Source organism: Ambystoma mexicanum, chromosome 4q (genome assembly GCF_040938575.1).
Source record: "Ambystoma mexicanum isolate Mex_15411 chromosome 4q, UKY_AmexF1_1, whole genome shotgun sequence".
In the NCBI taxonomy this organism is placed as follows: Eukaryota; Metazoa; Chordata; class Amphibia; order Caudata; family Ambystomatidae; genus Ambystoma; species Ambystoma mexicanum.
Genome location: NC_090928.1, coordinates 1136108714 through 1136128776, shown reverse-complemented (window position 1 = coordinate 1136128776; position 20063 = coordinate 1136108714). Strand labels below are relative to the sequence as shown.

At 44.3% G+C, this 20063-nt stretch overlaps 1 protein-coding gene across 1 annotated transcript in view; it reads left to right on the top strand.

Annotated features, from left to right (window-relative positions):
- The window catches only part of PPP1CB (protein phosphatase 1 catalytic subunit beta), a 342596-nt gene that overhangs the window by 103574 nt on the left and 218959 nt on the right, over positions 1 to 20063 (top strand). The window contains exon 2 of the mRNA XM_069608722.1: positions 1769 to 1900. Coding sequence (XP_069464823.1) covers positions 1769 to 1900 — 132 coding nt within the window. The remainder of the gene's footprint in view (positions 1 to 1768; positions 1901 to 20063) is intronic.

Genomic DNA, 20063 nt, shown 5'->3' with positions numbered 1-20063 from the left:
GAGGTTAATCCTTGCAGGGGGATTCCAAATGTTTCACCATAATATTTTATCCATGGTTTTAGATTGTTTTTTGGTTCTTAACTGCCCATTGAATACATGGTCCTTTGACAGTTTTGAATACCCTTTCCATTTAATGGGTTATTCAAGGGTTGTCCTATATAACCTCACCAGTCAAGCCAATCCACACTGCACCACCATTGTCTGTAAAGGTGTACTGTGCCACAATAGCTACATGCATTGATTGGTTGTAGGTAGCTTGGACGCTGGTACCTCTTTGCTAATATTAGGAATTGTATATTGTTTTTGATCTTCATGTTTACGCTACAATATAGATAATTGCGAAACAAGAGTGAGTATTCTTAATTTCTTCCCAGTTGAATGGCACTTTATTGCAAATTAGTTTAAGAGCCAGTGTACACGGGCCAAAATGCAGCTTTTCATTGACTCAGTAGGACCAATAGATATATCCTAAGGCAACGGCTCCCTCCACCAGTGACCACCGGCAAAGCTGTGCACATTTTGTTTCTACTACGCATGACTGCATCGGATTCAGACAGCCTTTGGGAGGAAGGTTAAGCTCTGACATGCAGGAAATGATGAAAACCACGAAGGGTTTGGATGGCCATCTTTAAAAGTAAATTCGAAATGCAGGTAACATGGACATGCATGTCACAGCATTACCTGCTTTAGTTGCAGCACCACATTGGCAGGAATTCAGTTAATTAGGGAACTGAGGGACAGGATATGCTGTTGGCGTGCTGGTCACCTTCTCATTGCAAAATGTGGCACTGGGCATATCTGCACCTACTCTACAGCAAGACCAATTGCTGGTCACCCTCACGATGTGAATGAGTTTTGAAGACTAGCACCATGTTCTTGCGAGTAGAGCAGCACTATGCATGGTCTACATGAAGGCCTGCTCATGCCTACATGGGTGAGTGGGGGGACTGTTTTGGGAAAATTGACTAGCAGCCGGTCCACGGGTGAAATTCCAAAGACGCTCCATGCTCTGGCTTTCCAGCTCAGTTTCATGTGACACACCACTTTGCCAGTGTTGATTGACTTGGGTCCTCTTTTCTGTCCTTTGATCTTTTTGGGGCATGTGCCCACAGCCTGTCACCACACTACTTTGATTTTTAATTTTTCATCGCCCTTCTCCAATTTTTTAAGTCTACCTAATTCAACTGACGTTAAAGTCAAAAATGGGTTGTTGGCGATATACATTTTCTGCTTGGAAGGTGGATTTGATTTTGATTTGATCATTGTTTATGTATGTGCAGGGTGCTCAATTTAGATTGGATGAGCAGGAGATAAAACCAGCTTCTGATTTGCCGGTATTGAACATTAGTCGGGGGCTACCGCTCGGGAACCAGAAGCAAGTACATGACGCACTTCAAATGCAACTTCACATGAAATGCACACATTCTTTTTGCCCATTATGTATGATCCGTTATTTCTATTCTCAAAAAACTGATGTCACACATGCATGCTTGTAAGGCATCAGCTGGCACCAGCGACCCAAAAGTAGCTCCTTCTAACCAGGCTGCTCTAGGGTGGCGGCAGGAGCTAAATGGCTCCTGGCAATTTCGGACCCTGGATGTGTATATACTGAATGTTTTTGGCATAACATTTTTGGAAGTTGTTCCCTGGAAAATACTGAGTTTCAATGGCACATTTATTTATGAAGCAGTATAGCTTATTGCAATATATTTGATCATGAATTGTTGCCGCTTTATAGTAAATCTATTTTGTAATTGTTTTTTCTCAGTACGGGGATGTCGTCCCGGAAAGATAGTACAGATGACCGAAGCAGAGGTTCGTGGTCTATGTATAAAGTCACGAGAGATCTTTCTTAGTCAGCCAATTCTTCTGGAACTAGAAGCTCCTTTAAAAATCTGTGGTGAGTAAATTATTGCACTTTACTGTTTGTTGTACAAAATTGAACCATAATTTTTGTGCACAGGCTTGGTCCCTTTGAGTGTAACCTGATTTTTGAAGTTTGAAGAGTTTTTCTCCTGTCAGATAGGTTAATCTTATAATGTAGACATGTTTATAGTTTTTGTTTTTAACCTTGTCCTAAAGAATGATTTGACATTTTAAATGGCATAAGGCTTTCTGGGACCAGTTAAGTACTTGAAGAACCTGTTAAAAAAAGGCAACGAAGCTTATGGTTTTACTTTGTCGAAATTTCCCTTAATTTTAACTTGAGTCCTTGTAGAGCTATTGAAGAGGTTTATGCACAATAAAGCTTTTACTTGGTTTAGTATTTTATTGATGCCTTCATAGCCTAAAATATTCCATTATTCTGGGAAAACCATTAGACGCTACAATATTGAGATGTGAGGTTGTCTGGTATTTTTCGTAAAGGAAAATATTTCCTTTTATTTTAGGCACTGGTCTGTTTGAATCAATCAAAATCTGTTTAAACAAAAAATAAATGGGATATTCATGTTTGGGAAGTGGTGCCAAATCTAGGAATTGCGTAAGGCAGGATCCTAGAAGGAATTTGGATGTTTCACCCTGGTTGATATTAATGCTTTACGGCTGTTCTCTGCATTTTCAAAGTAAACTGTTTAGATCCAAATGCTTGTGACAAAGTTTAAATTGAAATTTGGCTGCTATAGTTTTAAATTAGTGTCGATCAAGTATTGTCCCTAGATCGATGCATGAGTGTGCTAGGGAGTTTTACTAAAGTCCACCTGTGGTAGCACTGTAGAAGACTAGTTGGTATACAAGACACCAACTAATATAGGGCTGAATGCCACAAAAGCTTTGGCAGCTATGGCTGAGTAACCAGGCTTATTTTAGGAGGGAAAAGGGCTGTCGTAGAGTATACAAAGACCTTTGAGCACCCAAAACAGTCAAGACACCTTTTTGTATTTGCATGAAATAGTTACTTATTAAACATACTAGGCAATGATACGTTCACTTTTCAATTCAGTTAAGGGGAAATTGTATATGTATATACAGTAGGACTTTTGTAGTAGTAACTCAATCCAGTGGTCAGCCTTGCGTTTGAATGCAGGTAAGGGACAGTTTCTTTAGGTTAGCAAAACTATTCAACCAACAATTGCAGAATGAGTATACTGGTAAGCCGAATAACTTGGTACACACACACGTAGAACAGTTCGAAGCTATTAAACGTGAGTAAAGCACTTGGCAATTAGTACTTGGTATCAGGAATGAATGATAACCAACACAGCGTGGGTAAGACATGCATTAAATTCAGAGACCTTAGGCTTTAGAAGTCCATGAGTCTTGGTCAGATTGCAGGGCAAAACAGATGAGGCACAAGAGTTCCAGAAGACTTGTAAGTACGTACATTTTCTTTGTTGGGGAAAAGGTTTGGGGCTTGTAGGCCTGGGCGAACACGTATGGGCCAACTCCTAAACACTCGGCACTCTAGCAACACAGCAGCAGCAAAGCAACTCTAGATGAGTTCTACCAAGTGTCAGACTGTATCTTAAGCATGAAGTTTTTATTTATTTATTTATTTTTTATTTTATTTATTTCTATAGCGCACCAGGCCCAGGGGCATCCGGGCGCTTAACTTAGTTACAACAAGATGAAAGCATGACAAGGCAATGTGACAGAGTATTACAAGATTATTACAGGAAGATATACAAAATTTACAACATATACATTCAAATGAATATCGATAAGGCAGTGATTTACAGGATAGTTAATAAGGGATGCCGAGTAGGTCAAAGTGCAAGTAGGGCAGTAAGCTGATGTTGGCAGTCTTGGGCGGATAGCCATGCTTTGGTAAGGTATTTGAATTTCAGGAAGGAAGGTTCTGCTCTAAGGTCATTGGGGAGTGAGTTCCAAAGTTTGGCTGCCAGGATGGGGAAGCTGGTTCCACCAGATCTTAGGAGATTAAAGCGCGGGATGACAAGGCAGTTGGCTTGGGCCGCTCTGCGAGGTCTGGTGGAATTGTGGAAAGAGAATCTGTTAGCCAGGTAGCGAGGGGCTTGGTTGTGGAGGCATTTGTGTGTGAGAGCCAAGGACTTCAAGGAGATGCGCTGTGGGATAGAGAGCCAGTGCAGGTTGCGCCTGGTGTCAGATATATGCTGGCGCCTAGGAATGTTAAGGGCCGCTCTGATCGCATTGTTTTGGACAATTTGTAGCTTATTTAAGTTGCGGAGATTAGTACCTAGATAGAGGGCATTACAGTAGTCAACCTTGGATAGAACAAGGGTCCTGGCCAAGGTTACGCAGTTGGCAGTGGTTAGGAACGGGCGACAGGCGGTGATGAGCTTGCAAGTAAGCGCTGCTGCAGATGAGACTGCGTTGGATTGTCTAGTCAAGGATAGGGTTGAGTCGATGTAAATCCCAAGGGTTTTCGTGTCCTTAGCAATCGGGATGGTATTCCCATCGATGGTGAAAGACTTGAAGGCAGGGTTAAGTTTAGTGAGTTTTTGTGGTGAACCAAGAATGAGGAGCTCTGTCTTTTCATCATTTAGGCAGAGGCCGTGCTGGGCCATCCACGCTTGGATGACCTGGTAGATGGCGTTGATGGCAAGGGAGTCAGTTGTGTAATCGCCTGTGATGGGGATGAGTATCTGTGTGTCATCAGCGTAATTGGTATACGTGACGCCCAAGTGATCCAAAATATCGAAAAGGGGTTTGGTAAACACGTTATATAACGTGGGCGAGATACAAGACCCTTGAGGCACACCACAGGCGACCGGAGCGGGTGGTGCGGCCGCAAGTGGGGAGAATACACGCATAGATCTATTGTCCAGGAAGGATCTGATCCAAGTGGCGGCATTTTCTGAGAAGTGTGCGGCTGATTTGAGGTGATGGCAGAGAATTTTGTGATTGACGAGATCAAAAGCAGCAGAGAGGTCCAGGAGAAGTAATAATGCCAGTTTGCCTTTGTCTTTGAGATCTTCGATCTGCGTTTTTAAGTCAATAAGGGCGGTCTCAGTGCCATGGCGAGGCCGGAAGCCTGATTGCCTGAGTCCCAGAAGGTTATTAGATTCAAGGTATTCCTGAATTTGTAGGTAGGCCGCGCGGTCGAGGATTTTTAGTAAAAAAGGTACAGTGGTAATTGGTCTGTAGTTTGTGGGTATACTGGGATCGAGGGTAGGTTTTTTCAGAAGCGGGATGACCCATGCATCCTTAAGATTGTCCGGTACAATCCCAGAGCTAAAGGAGGAGTTGATGAGCGTAGTGATGAAAGGTGCTAGGTCGTGAGCAGCTTCCTTGATAATAGGTGCAGGACAGAGGTCACCCTGACAATTGGACGGTTTAAGGCTAGTGATAATCTTTTCCACTTCGAGAATGGAGAGTGGAGAGAAGCTAAAAGGAGTCAGAGAGTCTGTGATAGAGGGGTTTGTGGTAGGTATAGGGATCTGTAGAGGGTTGGATTGAAGGCTAGATTGTTTGTTGTTAATTTTAATTTGGAGAGTGGCAATCTTACCTAGGAGAGCTTCTTGGATTTTGGAGCACCAGGTGCTATCTTTGGTACATGTGTCAGGTGGGGTAACAGGAGTTTCAAGTTCTTTTAGAATTTTAAACAATTCTTTGGTGTTAGATTTGGCTTGCTCGATGCGTTTGTTATATGTGTCTTTTTTTGCCTGGAATATAGCTTCCTTGTAGTTAAGGGTGGCCAGGAGTACGCGTGATTTGTTAGCTAGAGAGTGATTGCTTCTCCAGTGGGATTCTGCAATTCGTTTTTCTTTGCGTAGTGCTCTGAGATGGGGAGTAAACCAGGAGTTTAGGTGGGCTCGAGGTTTAGATTTTCTCAGTTTCGAGGGTGCAATGGTGTCTAAGGCTGTAAGCATGGCCCGGTTGAAGGTGTCGACCAGGGCCGTAGGGTCAGAGCATGATGGATCCAGAACATTAAGAGCTGGAAGGAGGAGGGGTAGGAGTCTATCGCAGGTAATGTTGCGTTTGTTACGGGTGGCCATAGCCGGGGCAATGTTGTGAGGGAGGCTGATAGGTTTGGACTCAATATTGAATGTAATTAAGTTGTGGTCTGTCCAGGCGCACTGTTGGTTAGAGGTGATGTTGATGGGACAGTTGAGGGCGGCTAGCCAGTCAAGGGTTCTGCCCTTGTTGTGGGTAGGTTGGTTTAGGAACTGAGTGAATCCAGCATTAGTGAGGATGTTGTCAATAGACGAAGCAGCGGTGTCCTTGGGGTCGTTGAGGCCTAAATTGAAATCCCCCAGTATCATAACCTGGGAGGTAACTTTGGTGCTGTGTGTGAAGATGTTGGAGAGGTCCTCCGCGAAGGTAGCACAAAGCTTCCATGATGCAGCAGCAGAAGACCCAGTCACCAGATTTTTGGTCAGGCAGACTGAAGAAGGGACAGTGGACGGATCTTAGCAGCAGCAGGTGAGTGGAGATGCTCCCAACAAAGGATTCTTCGCTTCTGTGGTTTTGCTGCCCTTCTCAAAGTCTAGTGAACGGTTACTGCCTGGACTGCTTGCTCTCTCGGCCGAGCCTTTGGATTGGGGGGGGGGGGCTTCAAGGAGCGGAATCGTGCCTCTGGCCGTCCGAAAAGAGTCCACCGAAGTTTTGGGAGGGTTTGATCTTCGGAAGGCGAGGTTACTGCACACTGGCCACAGGTCCTAGGTTATTGGTGGTTTGCAGCCCATTAAGGTCACAGCTCCTTGTGGGATGGCTTGAAATTCAGGTCGTCTTTAGACTGGTTGGTCACAGTTTAATGGAGGAAGTAGTCCGGATCGGAGCTTCCCTTCCACTTCGAAAAGGGGGCTGGGGCAGCAGTCCCTCATGGCTCTGGCGGTCTCTGAATGTGGCTGCAGATTAATTTCTCTATGCAGTGTATCTTCCAGTGGTTGACTCTATGCTGGGACACAGCCATTCAACATGCATGATGTCATTGATACTTGTGATTAGGGATGTCATTTCAGGACAGCCAGCCTCCCAGTTAGAACTGGATCTAAGGAGGCACACTGGAGAATAAACACCTGTGGAGTTTGAGTCCTCCCGGTTTCCTGTCCTCCCAGGCACACTGTAGCCTTCGGGTGGGCTTCACAAAGGGCTTCCGGCTAAGACAAAGACCCCCCCCCCGCCCCAGCACGGCAGAACGACCAAGAGCAAATCATTGAAAACACTATTTTGGTGTCCCGTGTGAGCCTTACCACAGCTGTGAATGCAGTCTGCGTTATCAGTGTCTCAGAATTGTTAGAAAAAGTATCCACTGTGACCAGCCACTCTTATGGATTGCATTCCCCTCAGATGAAGGGGCTCCTGAAGGACATGGTGAAGCTCATCCAACAGGTGGTGCTGCACTGCCCCCTCCCCTGGGGTACTCCGCCGGTCTCTTCTCCGGTCCAGGCACTACCATTCTGACACCTGCACCTCCTCTACCACCAGCGTCTCCCCATCAACAGCCGTTGGACCGATCTGTGTGGCTTTGGACCGGGGCGGGGAGGGCCTTGGTCTGTGAAATAGGGGAGGGGAAACAATGACACCCAGGTCGATAAACCCTCGGTATCCATTAAGGCCTTTCATGACCGCCTTCAGGGCCTGGTGTAGTACTTGGGGTGGGGGGGGGGGGTGGAAGGTCCCTCTGCCCGAGGGCTCCCCCCGGAAGTCGGGTGTGTTAGCAGAGTTCTTGAGGAAACACACCACTGTCCGGTCTGGCGCATCCCTCTCCAGAAGGTATTTCTGCAGATGGCGCAAAAGGTTTGGGAGAAACTCAGATGAACAAGAAGTTAAGACAGCAGGTTTAGGCTGATGGACGGGGAGCCAATCCTCCTTGCCTCTCATCTGCAGCCTCATTCTTCAGCGGTGGCCTCGTGTTCTAAGCGATTGTCTTTGTTGTCTTCCTTCATGTCGGCCATCTCCAGTTGTCTCGCCAAGGAGGACAAAGTCCTTGAGTCTTTGGGAAAGCGTTGTTGTTCCACCTCAGGACTGCATCTGAAGCAAGCAAATGTAGAGACCCCCTTGGCTGTCGTTAACCAGAAGCTATGGCAGGAGCTTGGGGAATTTTTGCCTGACCTTCCTTCAGACAAGCGAGCGTCCTTCAAGTCTGGTCTGGCGGATGCCCGGGCCCTTGTACAGGGCCACGTGGAGTCTTCGGTCTGCCACATCGACACAGCCAGCAGAGGGGGCTGTGCCTTGTGCTCAAAAGGAGGCCACTGTGTTCATCTGATGTGCAGGAATGAGGGTGTGGATCCCTTTCATTTGTCAACCGATGACGAGTTGACCAAGAAGAAAACCTCCACTTAACTGCCAAGTCCCTGGCCACCCTGACAAAACCCGGACAGACAGCCTTTCCTCAGTCCCATCGCTGGACCGAGTTCAAGCCCTGTGCTTTCTCCGACCTCTAGGGGTTCCAGGACCGCAGTTAACAGAGGCCTGACGGGTCACCCAATGACAACAGGATGAAGTGGCAGAAGACGTTGCTTGGGTTTTTCTGCTCCCCCCCTCCCCCATCCCCTCTCCCCCCTTCCTCCTCTACCCCCGCCTCTGACGTGAAGACAGTGACATCTAGGTCAGGGAACACAGTTCACCTGTGGGGGTTAGTTTGGCTCTGTTCCAGGATACCTGGAAATGTCTTTTCAGCAACCTGCTGATCAGATCTGTAGTTTCCACGGGCTTTAATCTTCCTCTTCCTTTGCCTCTACCATCCTCTCCTCTTAGTGAGATCATGTTGCCAGCTCTTTTACGGAACGTCTTTTTGCTCTTGGAGATGCAGGTGATCGAAACGGTTCCTCTTGTAGATGGTGGCTCAGGTTATTATTCCAGGATTTTTTCAGTATCCAAGAACAACCATGGTGGCCTGCGGGTTGTCCTGGAGCTGCCATTTCTAGATCTGTCTTCACCGCTGGAACGCTTCAAGACGATTACCCTTGCGCACATAGCAGAGTTTGTGTGCAGGGCACTGGATGTTCCCTGGACCTCAAGGATGCGTACATGCATGTTCCCATCAGCCACAAGTTTCAGTGGGAGACCCCTTCGCCCAGCTTGAGCCTTCTCTGGTGGTGACGACTGACTCCTCGCTTTCAGGTTGAGGGGGGCGCTACTCTGGAGGGCTATGCGATTCATGGAGCATGATTCAGGATTGAAGCCCTCCTGCATATGTAACTGGAAAAGTGGGTGGGCAAAACAAACCAAAAGTAGAACGATGCTCTTGCACCATAAATTAGGTAAACGGGGGGGCTGCAGTGGACTGGATGTTGAGGATACCTTGCCCAGGTATACCACTGTGAAATACAAAACAAAGAAGGGGGGTTTTCCAGTCTTGCTGCGCCGACACCAAAAAATACTACAAACTGCTACAGTTGCAGGTTTATTGTGGTTTGAAAACAGCCTGACACGTGTTTCGAGCGATTCTTGCTCTTCATCTGAGGCTGATGGGTTTATACAGAATACATTTAAGCAAAAATAAATTGAAACATACAAACAATTATGTATCATTTCGAAATTAATTGAAAGAAACATAAAATACATGGAAGTGGGGGAGAAACCAAGAGGGGATGGCATACCAACACAACCCCGTACCCAATATATACATTTAGACATTTTAAACACGAAAAACACATGGAGGGGCAGGACGACAAAAAACAACCCATTTTTTGGGGAAATATCCATACAATAATACAAAAAGACACGTAACAACCATAATCAAAAAAGTTCATTTAAACATGTAAAAATTGGGAGGGAGAGGGAAAAATTAAATGAAAATTCATTTGTACCATACCATTCACTTTTGATTGCAATTGTTGTTGATACATACGTGATTATAATTGATGGGTCCCGGTTGGGATTAGAGAGATTTATAGGCGGAGAATAGAGAAAAAAAAGAGAGAGGGGGGAAAAGGAACAGAGCAAAGCTATTAGAGCATTGTTAACACAGGCTTTTGAGGTCTGAAATGATATGATATGGTATTTGTAATGCGCCTATACACAGGTGTTTCAAGGCGCGACGAGGCAGGGAGGGGAGGAACAAGGGGAGACAAAACAAACGATCCTACTAGGCCAGGTGTCATTCAGATCGCGCAAGTGCAGGGGTGGGGGAGGGGGGAAAAGTGCAAGGGGAAGGGGAGGGGGGGGAAGTGCAGTAAAGGTAAGTGGCGGAAGTAATAAATAAAAAAGGGCCAGCTAGTGGCAAGTGCAAGGTAAGTGCAGAACAAGTGCTGGGGAAGGGGGGGGGGGCTGTAGGGATACAGAGACGGTCCCGTAGTGCAGAGGGGTTCCAGGGGATCAGTGACTGGGACCAGGACCGAATGCAGTTTAGAGTGGTCCAGTTGCAGGATCAGTGCAGTTTAGTGAAGAATTAATTAGCTGTTCAGTAGGGGAGAGGGAGAGAGAAAGCAGAAGCAAAGAGGAAGGTTTTGAGGTGCTTCCGGAACCGGAGGTGGTTCTCCTCAATTGGCAAAGATAGACAGTGCTAAAAGATACCTTAAGGTTGTTTAGACGAAACCTTGGCTTGCAAGTGTTATTTCTGTTAGAATACAATGAGAAAAAGGAGGATTGGTATGTTTACATGCTTGCTATACTTAAAGTAAAAGTAGTATCCCAGTGTTAACTATCAATTCTAACATACCTTATTCATTCTATAGCTTCGCTGTTGCGGAAATCTCTTCAGTGAAGAGTTTAGACTGCGCAATTTCAACGAAGGAACATCCATTGGGGAATCCCAGTAAGGAGTAGGTAGAAGGAGAGCAAAAAAGAAAGGGGATAAAAGAGTACGAATTAGAAAGCTTTTCACATGGCGCTTGCCTTCAACCATGCCTCTGGTGCTTGATTGACTAAGTGCGCTCATTCCAATATGACTGTAGACTTAGGGACTGTATGCAATTAACTCACCCTGGTGGTCTAAAATGACGGAACGAGCCCCTCTCGCGCGTCCGCTCCTGGTGATTCATGATATTTTGTGCGAACTCAACGGGAGGAGCCTAAGCGCCGGCAGCGTCCGCGGGCGAACTCGTCATCTTGAAGCGGTGTTATTGCTGTTGGCGCATGAAGGGAATGCCCCGGACATAAAACATTTCCCAGTTACTAATTAAACTGTGAGCATTGGGCGCAAGGCAAGGATTAATAAGAATACACAGTCCGATAATTGCAATTGTTGCGAAGATTTCTTAAGATTGTAGGCCTAATTATATATGTAGGAAAAATTACATATAATTGTGTGAAAAAAGATAATCAAACTATTTTAAGCGATCCGATTGAAAATAAATGTATATATTGGACTAGCGGCAAGGTGTCGGGTCCACGCCAGAATGGCTGAACAATAGAAATGAAAGTGATAAAAAGGAGGACAGTTAGTCCAAGTAGTGCATCTCTGATTAAAAGTTTAAACTCTCAATGCTCTGTTCCATAACCGCCTGAGAAATATAGCAGGATAATCTGAATGTGCATTTCTTGGATTGCTATAGGTGTTAGCACGAATTGCATAGTGGATTACAGATATACATGTAAAAAAGACCAAGTATAAAAGTGCAGGAACAATGAAAATATTGCATGTTATCCAGTTCTTAAGACCTCCAAAGGTAAATTGTAAATGTAGAACCAATTTAAAGAAAAGAATTTATAAAAAAACTGCAAGCTCATGATCTGAGTTAAGACCAGAATAGACTGTCCTGTATTTACAAATGAGCCTCGCTTCAAGTCTACGCAGATTAAGGATCAAGTTGCCTCCTCTTGGGGGCAATTCTGCTTTAACAAGCCCTATGAATCTAATGTTTTGTTTCAGATCCAATTGATGTTCTTTTTGCCAATGGCTGGCAAGTGGAAATTTAGCATCCTGACTGGCTATAGTAGATAGATGTTCTTATCCGCGTTTTAAGTGGTCTGATGGTGCTACCAATGTATTTTTTCTTGCAAACACAGATAATACAATAAACTGTAAACTTGGTATTGCAATTAATGAAAGTTTCAATCCGGTGTGTCTGACTAGAATTAAATATAATAAACAGAGATAATCGGGATGGGGAGATCCAAAACCAGAGACAAGTAGGTGCTAAACGTGTGTGTTTATTGTATAATCACACAGAAAGTGGTACGTGACTGCACAATTTATTTTACATTACTTCCGATAAGCACGAAAGGTGTTTTAGAGAGGACGGACAGAGTGGGTCACGCAGTGGTGACACAGGTGGGTGCAAACCTCTGGAATATCGAGGTCAGCATTACATTGAAAATACAAGTTTCCTCGCATATCGAGGAACAAAAACACAAGGTGCACACAACAATCTTGAAAGTGAACAGGTACAGGTAGTGATGCAGTTGTGATGAATGGTTCGACACAGGGGGTGACACAGGGTGTGTTTCGGCCAAAAAAGTGGCTGGGAAGTCGCCGTCTTTGTGCTGGCCTTCGTCAGGAAAGAGGCACCAGTAGTGGTGCTGTCCGTGGTGTCTGCCGCCGGAGGGGAGCAGGTGGGTGCTGTCGGGGAAGCCGCGAGGAGTGCGGGTTGACCGGTGCGGTGTATGGCACAAGGTGGAGGGCTATGATTGCCTTCGAGCCAACGTGGTCAAGAGTCTCACGAAGCAGGAGTGGGGCGTAAATATACCCAAGTTGTGGTCTGGGTGGTACGCTGCCGTGCTGGACGTAGACTGGTGGGAGCCGGATGAGTGAGACTCTTGACCACGTTGGCTCGAAGGCAATCATAGCCCTCCACCTTGTGCCATACACCGCACCGGTCAACCCGCACTCCTCGCGGCTTCCCCGACAGCACCCACCTGCTCCCCTCCGGCGGCAGACACCACGGACAGCACCACTACTGGTGCCTCTTTCCTGACGAAGGCCAGCACAAAGACGGCGACTTCCCAGCCACTTTTTTGGCCGAAACACACCCTGTGTCACCCCCTGTGTCGAACCATTCATCACAACTGCATCACTACCTGTACCTGTTCACTTTCAAGATTGTTGTGTGCACCTTGTGTTTTTGTTCCTCGATATGCGAGGAAACTTGTATTTTCAATGTAATGCTGACCTCGATATTCCAGAGGTTTGCACCCACCTGTGTCACCACTGCGTGACCCACTCTGTCCGTCCTCTCTAAAACACCTTTCGTGCTTATCGGAAGTAATGTAAAATAAATTGTGCAGTCACGTACCACTTTCTGTGTGATTATACAATAAACACACACGTTTAGCACCTACTTGTCTCTGGTTTTGGATCTCCCCATCCCGATTATCTCTGTTTATTATACGTATACCCACCTGGGTAAATCGGGACCTAGCCAGGTGCCCTAAAGATTTAAATATGACTAGAATTAAATACAAGGTTGGAGGTCTCCAATGCATATGGACACATAGAACAGTTGCTGCATTTATAGAACCCTTTAAACTGATCTTGATTTAACCATGTTTTAGGGTGCTTTTCATTGTGCATAAAAGATGGGCTGAGTGTGTTCTTAAGGGTGACCCCTTTGCTGAATGTGAGGTTGGGCGATGGGTCAATCCAATTGGAAATGTCCGTATCCAGATGCAAGAGGTGCCAGTGTTTTTTCAGAATTCTGTAAAGAATGTGACTGTCTTGGTTGTATCTGGTGATCGGGCGAATCTTGTGTATTCCTAATCTAATCGATGCGTTTTTTGGTTGGAGTAGGTCCCTCCTGGCTAACCTGCTGACATTTTCCGCTGTGACTGATATCTGTTTGATATTATAGCCTCTTTGGGCAAATCTGTTTAGGATCAGTCTTTTTTCAGAATCATAATCATTAAGGTTTGTGCAGTTGCGTCGAGCTCTAATTAGTTCTCCCTTTGGGATATTAGTGATGACATGGTTTTTGTGGCAACTGTCTGCATGTAGGATTGAATTGACTGAAGTGCTTTTGCGGAAAGTCTTGGTTATGAATCCAGAATCGCTGTTAGTGATTGAAAGGTCCAGAAAATCAATAGTGTTAGGGCTGTAAGAGCAAGTGTATTGGATGCCCCATGAGTTACCGTTCAAGTATTTGACAAATGAAAGTAATTGCTGCGAATTGCCTGACCAAAGCATAAAAACGTCGTCAATATAACGTTTCCAGAGGTAAATATGAGGTTTGAACTCGTGATTAATGTAGACAAACTGCTGTTCAAAGAAATGCATAAAGATGTGAGCAAGCGCTGGGGCGAAGCTGGCTCCCATAGCTATCCCAATGAGTTGCTTGTAATAGTAGTTATTGAAAAGGAACACATTATTTTGAAGTGTGAACAGTAAAAATTGTTTGAGCATCTCAATATGCACATAAAATGAGGCAGAAGATTGTCTGAAAATGTAGTCCACGCTTGATATGGCCATATCATGCTTGATAGAGGTGTATAATTTAACATCTAGAGTAACCATTAGCAAATTCGGTTAAAATTTGAAGAACATGCATGGTATCCCTAATATATGCTGGTGTAGTGAGCATGGCAGGCAGGAGACATTCATTGATATATAGTGACATGGGTTCCAGGACACTCCCTCGGCCACTAACAATGGGTCTGCCCTCCGGTATGTTAATGAAGTCCTTATGAATTTTGGGCAGAAAATAGATTGTAGCCATTTTGGGCAATCTACTGTGAGAAATTGTTTTTCCGTGTCTGATAAGACACCTTTTTTGTACCATTCCAGAACCAACTGATTGATTGCACATGTAATTTGAGTTATCGGATTGGACAAAAGTTTCTGATAACATCCTTCTTGCTCAAGGTGTGTTAGTCCCATGTTGATGTAATCCACTTTATTCATAACAACCACATTGCCGCCTTTATCTGCTTCCTTAATTATAAGTTGTTGGTTTTGTGACAGTCCTTGAAGAGCTATAATTTCTGCTTGACTAAGATTCGAAGATTTGCCAGTTTTAGAATGCCTCGGTCTAGTCTGATCAATGGTTTTGTGAATGTCTTTGATGACGGCTTGATAGAACGTATCAATGATGTTATCTTGACCAAAAAACGGTATAAATTTGGATTTCGATCTTAATTCTTTCATATGCAGGTTTTGTTGTTCAATGTCAAAATCGCTTAGTAATTGAGAAATGCTGGTTGCTGATTGGGAATTTTCATCTTCAATTGACATCAGAATGTGCGTGTTAAGCATGGTCTGTAATGTAATATCCGATGGTGCTGGAACAGATTCTTTAGGTTTGTAGATTTTAATCTGTGTAGCGAAGAATTTCTTGAGTTTTATCTTGCGGACGAATTTGAAGATATCTATTTGGATGTCGACAAAATCATTTGTTTTGGATGGTACAAAGGACAAGCCTTTGTTAAGCACGGAATGTTCAGCAGGTGATAGATGTTTACTCAAATTGCATACCAGATTCAATGGTTCAAGTTCCTCAACTGTTGTTGATGAAAGGCTCTTGTGAGTCTGCGGGGTGCTGGTGGTGCGTTTACGCCGATGTTGTTTGCCGCCCCTGTTGGAATGTTTGGGGTTGGCATATTTGATGAAGCTGGAATTTGAAAACGTACTGTTTTTTTGTTTGCGTTGGCTATTTGTGCTTGACGGTTCCCTTTTTTGTACCGCTGGATCTGTTCTAAAAAAGCATTTGCTATGGTTGAGGGGCAAGTCAAATTATCTTCCTCTATAGGATTTGATACTGATGATTCGGTTTGCGGGGTGTCATCTTGAATGGGTATCTGCACGTCAGTTTCACTTTCAGGATCTGAGCTAGCTGCCGAAGACGCTACACTGCTTGATCTAGAGATTTGATCATATTTGGGCTGATATGTGTATACTCGGTTGTCCCGATAGTCTCTGTCATCTCTGGAGAATTTGCGTGATTTGCGCAACTTGACTTCATCTTGATGTTTTCTGAGTATATTGTAAAGAGTTTGAAAGTTTTTGTCTACTGTTGTACTCGGAGCATCAAAAAGGTTTATTTCCTCTTTGGTTTTGTCAATCTCTTTCACAAGACGAGCATGTTCTCGTGTGGCGTGCTCAATCAAAAGCTTCATCATATTATTGGAGCTGGTCTCTAGATTACTTTGCCAGTCTGCAATTGGGTCTAAGTCTTCCGGATCCTCAAAGTCAGGTAAAATGACAATTCTTAAACCCCGAGGTATTTTGTTTTCTCGTAGATAATGGTTAAGTGTGGTTTTTTCCCAAAATGTATTGATTTCCTTAATACTGAGTCTTTCCAATTTAACAAAAAGGGAACGTAGGTCCGATACCTCTTTGGTAATTCTTTTGAAAGGGTTTAAAGTGGAACCTCGTGGTGCAAATAATGCTTTAATATCTTCTCTAGTGAGGAAGTATTCGGCTTGTTCTGCCATCACTTGTGCAGCTGCACGTTCTAAGAGGTTTGAAAATATAACTGGAAAAGTGGGTGGGCAAAACAAACCAAAAGTAGAACGATGCGCTTGCACCATAAATTAGGTAAACGGGGGGCTGCAGTGGACTGGATGTTGAGGATACCTTGCCCAGGTATACCACTGTGAAATAGGGTTTTCCAGTCTTGCTGCGCCGACACCAAAAAATACTACAAACTGCTACAGTTGCAGGTTTATTGTGGTTTGAAAACAGCCTGACACGTGTTTCAAGCGATTCTTGCTCTTCATCTGAGGGTGATGGGTTTATACATAATACATTTAAGCAATTACTTTCATTTGTCAAATACTTGAACGGTAACTCATGGGGCATCCAATTCACTTGCTCTTACAGCCCTAACACTATTGATTTTCTGGACCTTTCAATCACTAACAGCGATTCTGGATTCATAACCAAGACTTTCCGCAAAAGCACTTCAGTCAATTCAATCCTACATGCAGACAGTTGCCACAAAAACCATGTCATCACTAATATCCCAAAGGGAGAACTAATTAGAGCTCGACGCAACTGCACAAACCTTAATGATTATGATTCTGAAAAAAGACTTATCCTAAACAGATTTGCCCAAAGAGGCTATAATATCAAACAGATATCAGTCACAGCGGAAAATGTCAGCAGGTTAGCCAGGAGGGACCTACTCCAACCAAAAAACGCATCGATTAGATTAGGAATACACAAGATTCGCCCGATCACCAGATACAACCAGGACAGTCACATTCTTTACAGAATTCTGAAAAAACACTGGCACCTCTTGCATCTGGATACGGACATTTCCAATTGGATTGACCCATCGCCCAACCTCACATTCAGCAAAGGGGTCACCCTTAAGAACACACTCGGCCCATCTTTTATGCGCAATGAAAAGCACCCTAAAACATGGCTAAATCAAGATCAGTTTAAAGGGTTCCATAAATGCAGCAACTGTTCTATGTGTCCATATGCATTGGAGACCTCCAACCTTGTATTTAATTCTAGTCAGACACACCGGATTGAAACTTTCATTAATTGCAATACCAAGTTTACAGTTTATTGTATTATCTGTGTTTGCAAGAAAAAATACATTTGTAGCACCATCAGACCACTTAAAACGCGGATAAGAGAACATCTATCTACTATAGCCAGTCAGGATGCTAAATTTCCACTTGCCAGCCATTGGCAAAAAGAACATCAATTGGATCTGAAACAAAACATTAGATTCGTAGGGCTTGTTAAAGCAGAATTGCCCCCAAGAGGAGGCAACTTGATCCTTAATCTGCGTAGACTTGAAGCGAGGCTCATTTGTAAATACAGGACAGTCTATTCTGGTCTTAACTCAGATCATGAGCTTGCAGTTTTTTTATAAATTCTTTTCTTTAAATTGGTTCCACATTTACAATTTACCTTTGGAGGTCTTTAGAACTGGATAACATGCAATATTTTCATTGTTCCTGCACTTTTATACTTGGTCTTTTTTACATGCATATCCGTAATCCACTATGCAATTCGTGCTAACACCTATAGCAATCCAAGAAATGCACATTCAGATTATCCTGCTATATTTCTCAGGCGGTTATGGAACAGAGCATTGAGAGTTTAAACTTTTAATCAGAGATGCACTACTTGGACTAACTGTCCTCCTTTTTATCACTTTCATTTCTATTGTTCAGCCATTCTGGCGTGGACCCGACACCTTGCCGCTAGTCCAATATATACATTTCTTTTCAATCGGATCGCTTAAAATAGTTTGATCTTTTTTCACACAATTATATGTAATTTTTCCTACATATATAATTAGGCCTACAATCTTAAGAAATCTTCGCAACAATTGCAATTATCGGACTGTGTATTCTTATTAATCCTTGCCTTGCGCCCAATGCTCAGTTTAATTAGTAACTGGGAAAGGTTTTATGTCCGGGGCATTCCCTTCATGCGCCGACAGCAATAACACCGCTTCAAGATGACGAGTTCGCCCGCGGACGCTGCCGGCGCTTAGGCTCCTCCCATTGAGTTCGCACAAAATATCATGAATCTCCAGGAGCGGACGCGCGAGAGGGGCTCGTTCCGTCATTTTAGACCACCAGGGTGAGTTAATTGCATACAGTCCCTAAGTCTACAGTCATATTGGAATGAGCGCACTTAGTCAATCAAGCACCAGAGGCATGGTTGAAGGCACGCGCCATGTGAAAAGCTTTCTAATTCGTACTCTTTTATCTCCTTTCTTTTTTGCTCTCCTTCTACCTACTCCTTACTGGGATTCCCCAATGTATGTTCCTTCGTTGAAATTGCGCAGTCTAAACTCTTCACTGAAGAGATTTCCGCAACAGCGAAGCTATAGAATGAATAAGGTATGTTAGAATTGATAGTTAACACTGGGATTCTACTTTTACTTTAAGTATAGCAAGCATGTAAACATACCAATCCTCCTTTTTCTCATTGTATTCTAACAGAAATAACACTTGCAAGCCAAGGGTTCGTCTAAACAACCTTAAGGTATCTTTTAGCACTGTCTATTTTAGCCAATTGGTCATTTCAGACCTCAAAAGCTTGTGTTAACAATGCTCTAATAGCTTTGCTCTGTTCCTTTTCCCCCCTCTCTCTCTTTTTTTTCTCTATTCTCCGCTTATAAATCTCTTATCCCAACCGGGACCCATCAATTATAATCACGTATGTATCAACAATTGCAATCAAAATTGAATGGTATGGTACAAATGAATTTTCATTTAATTTTTCCCTCTCCCTCCCAATTTTTACGTGTTTAAATGAACCTTTTTGATTATGGTTGTTACGTGTCTTTTTGTATTATTGTATGGATATTTCCCCAAAAAATGGGTTGTTTTTTGTCCTGCCCCTCCATGTGTTTTTCGTGTTTAAAATGTCTAAATGTATATATTGGGTACGGGGTTGTGTTGGTATGCCATCCCCTCTTGGTTTCTCCCCCACTTCCATGTATTTTATGTTTCTTTCAATTGATTTCACAATGATACATTGTTTGTTTCAATTTATTTTTGCTTAAATGTGTTCTGTATAAACCCATCAGCCTCAGATGAAGAGCAAGAATCGCTCAAAACACGTCGGGCTGTTTTCAAACCACAATAAACCTGCAACTGTAGCAGTTTGTAGTATTTTTTGGTGTCGGCGCAGCAAGACTGGAAAACCCCCCTTCTTTGGCTCCTGCATATGTATGCTCAAGCTCAGGGCAGTGTGCCTGGCCCTCAGGATGCTCTTGCCCCTCCTCCGGGGCAGGACCGACAATTCTACCACAATGTTTAACCTGAACAAGCAGGTTGGCACCTGTCGTCCCCCATACCACATCCTGTGTGGAGGCGCTATCCATCTGGGAATGGGCCCTATCGGTGGGGATTTGGATTTCAGCAGTTCACCTCTGGGGGAGAGCAAGCAATGCAGATGTGGAACAGCTGAGCCGCTTGGGATTCAACTTCTACTAGTGGGAGTTGCACAACACCTTGTTGCCCCTGTTAAAGCAGCAGGGGTTCGCTGTTCTGGATTATTTTGCATCCCCTCTGAATGCCAAGTGCCCCCAGTTTGCTGCATGGGCAGGACATGGGTCTCTGGGAGATGCCATCCTTATCTGTTGGCACGGCCCCAGGTGTTATGCGTTCCCACCTCTCTGCTACCAACAGACGCCCCCACAAGTTTCGGGTTTTGGTGGGTTGAAGCCTCATCCTGATTGCCCGCACTGGCCTTTGGGACCCTTGGTTTCGGATTTGCTGCAGTTCTGCTCCCAGGGTACCGCCCCCCCCACCCCCTCCCTTCGCTCTCCAGCAGGGGATTCCTGACTCCACAGGGTGGGACAGTGGAGCATGCGGACCCGGCCAAGCTGGCATTTGCAGCCTGGTTC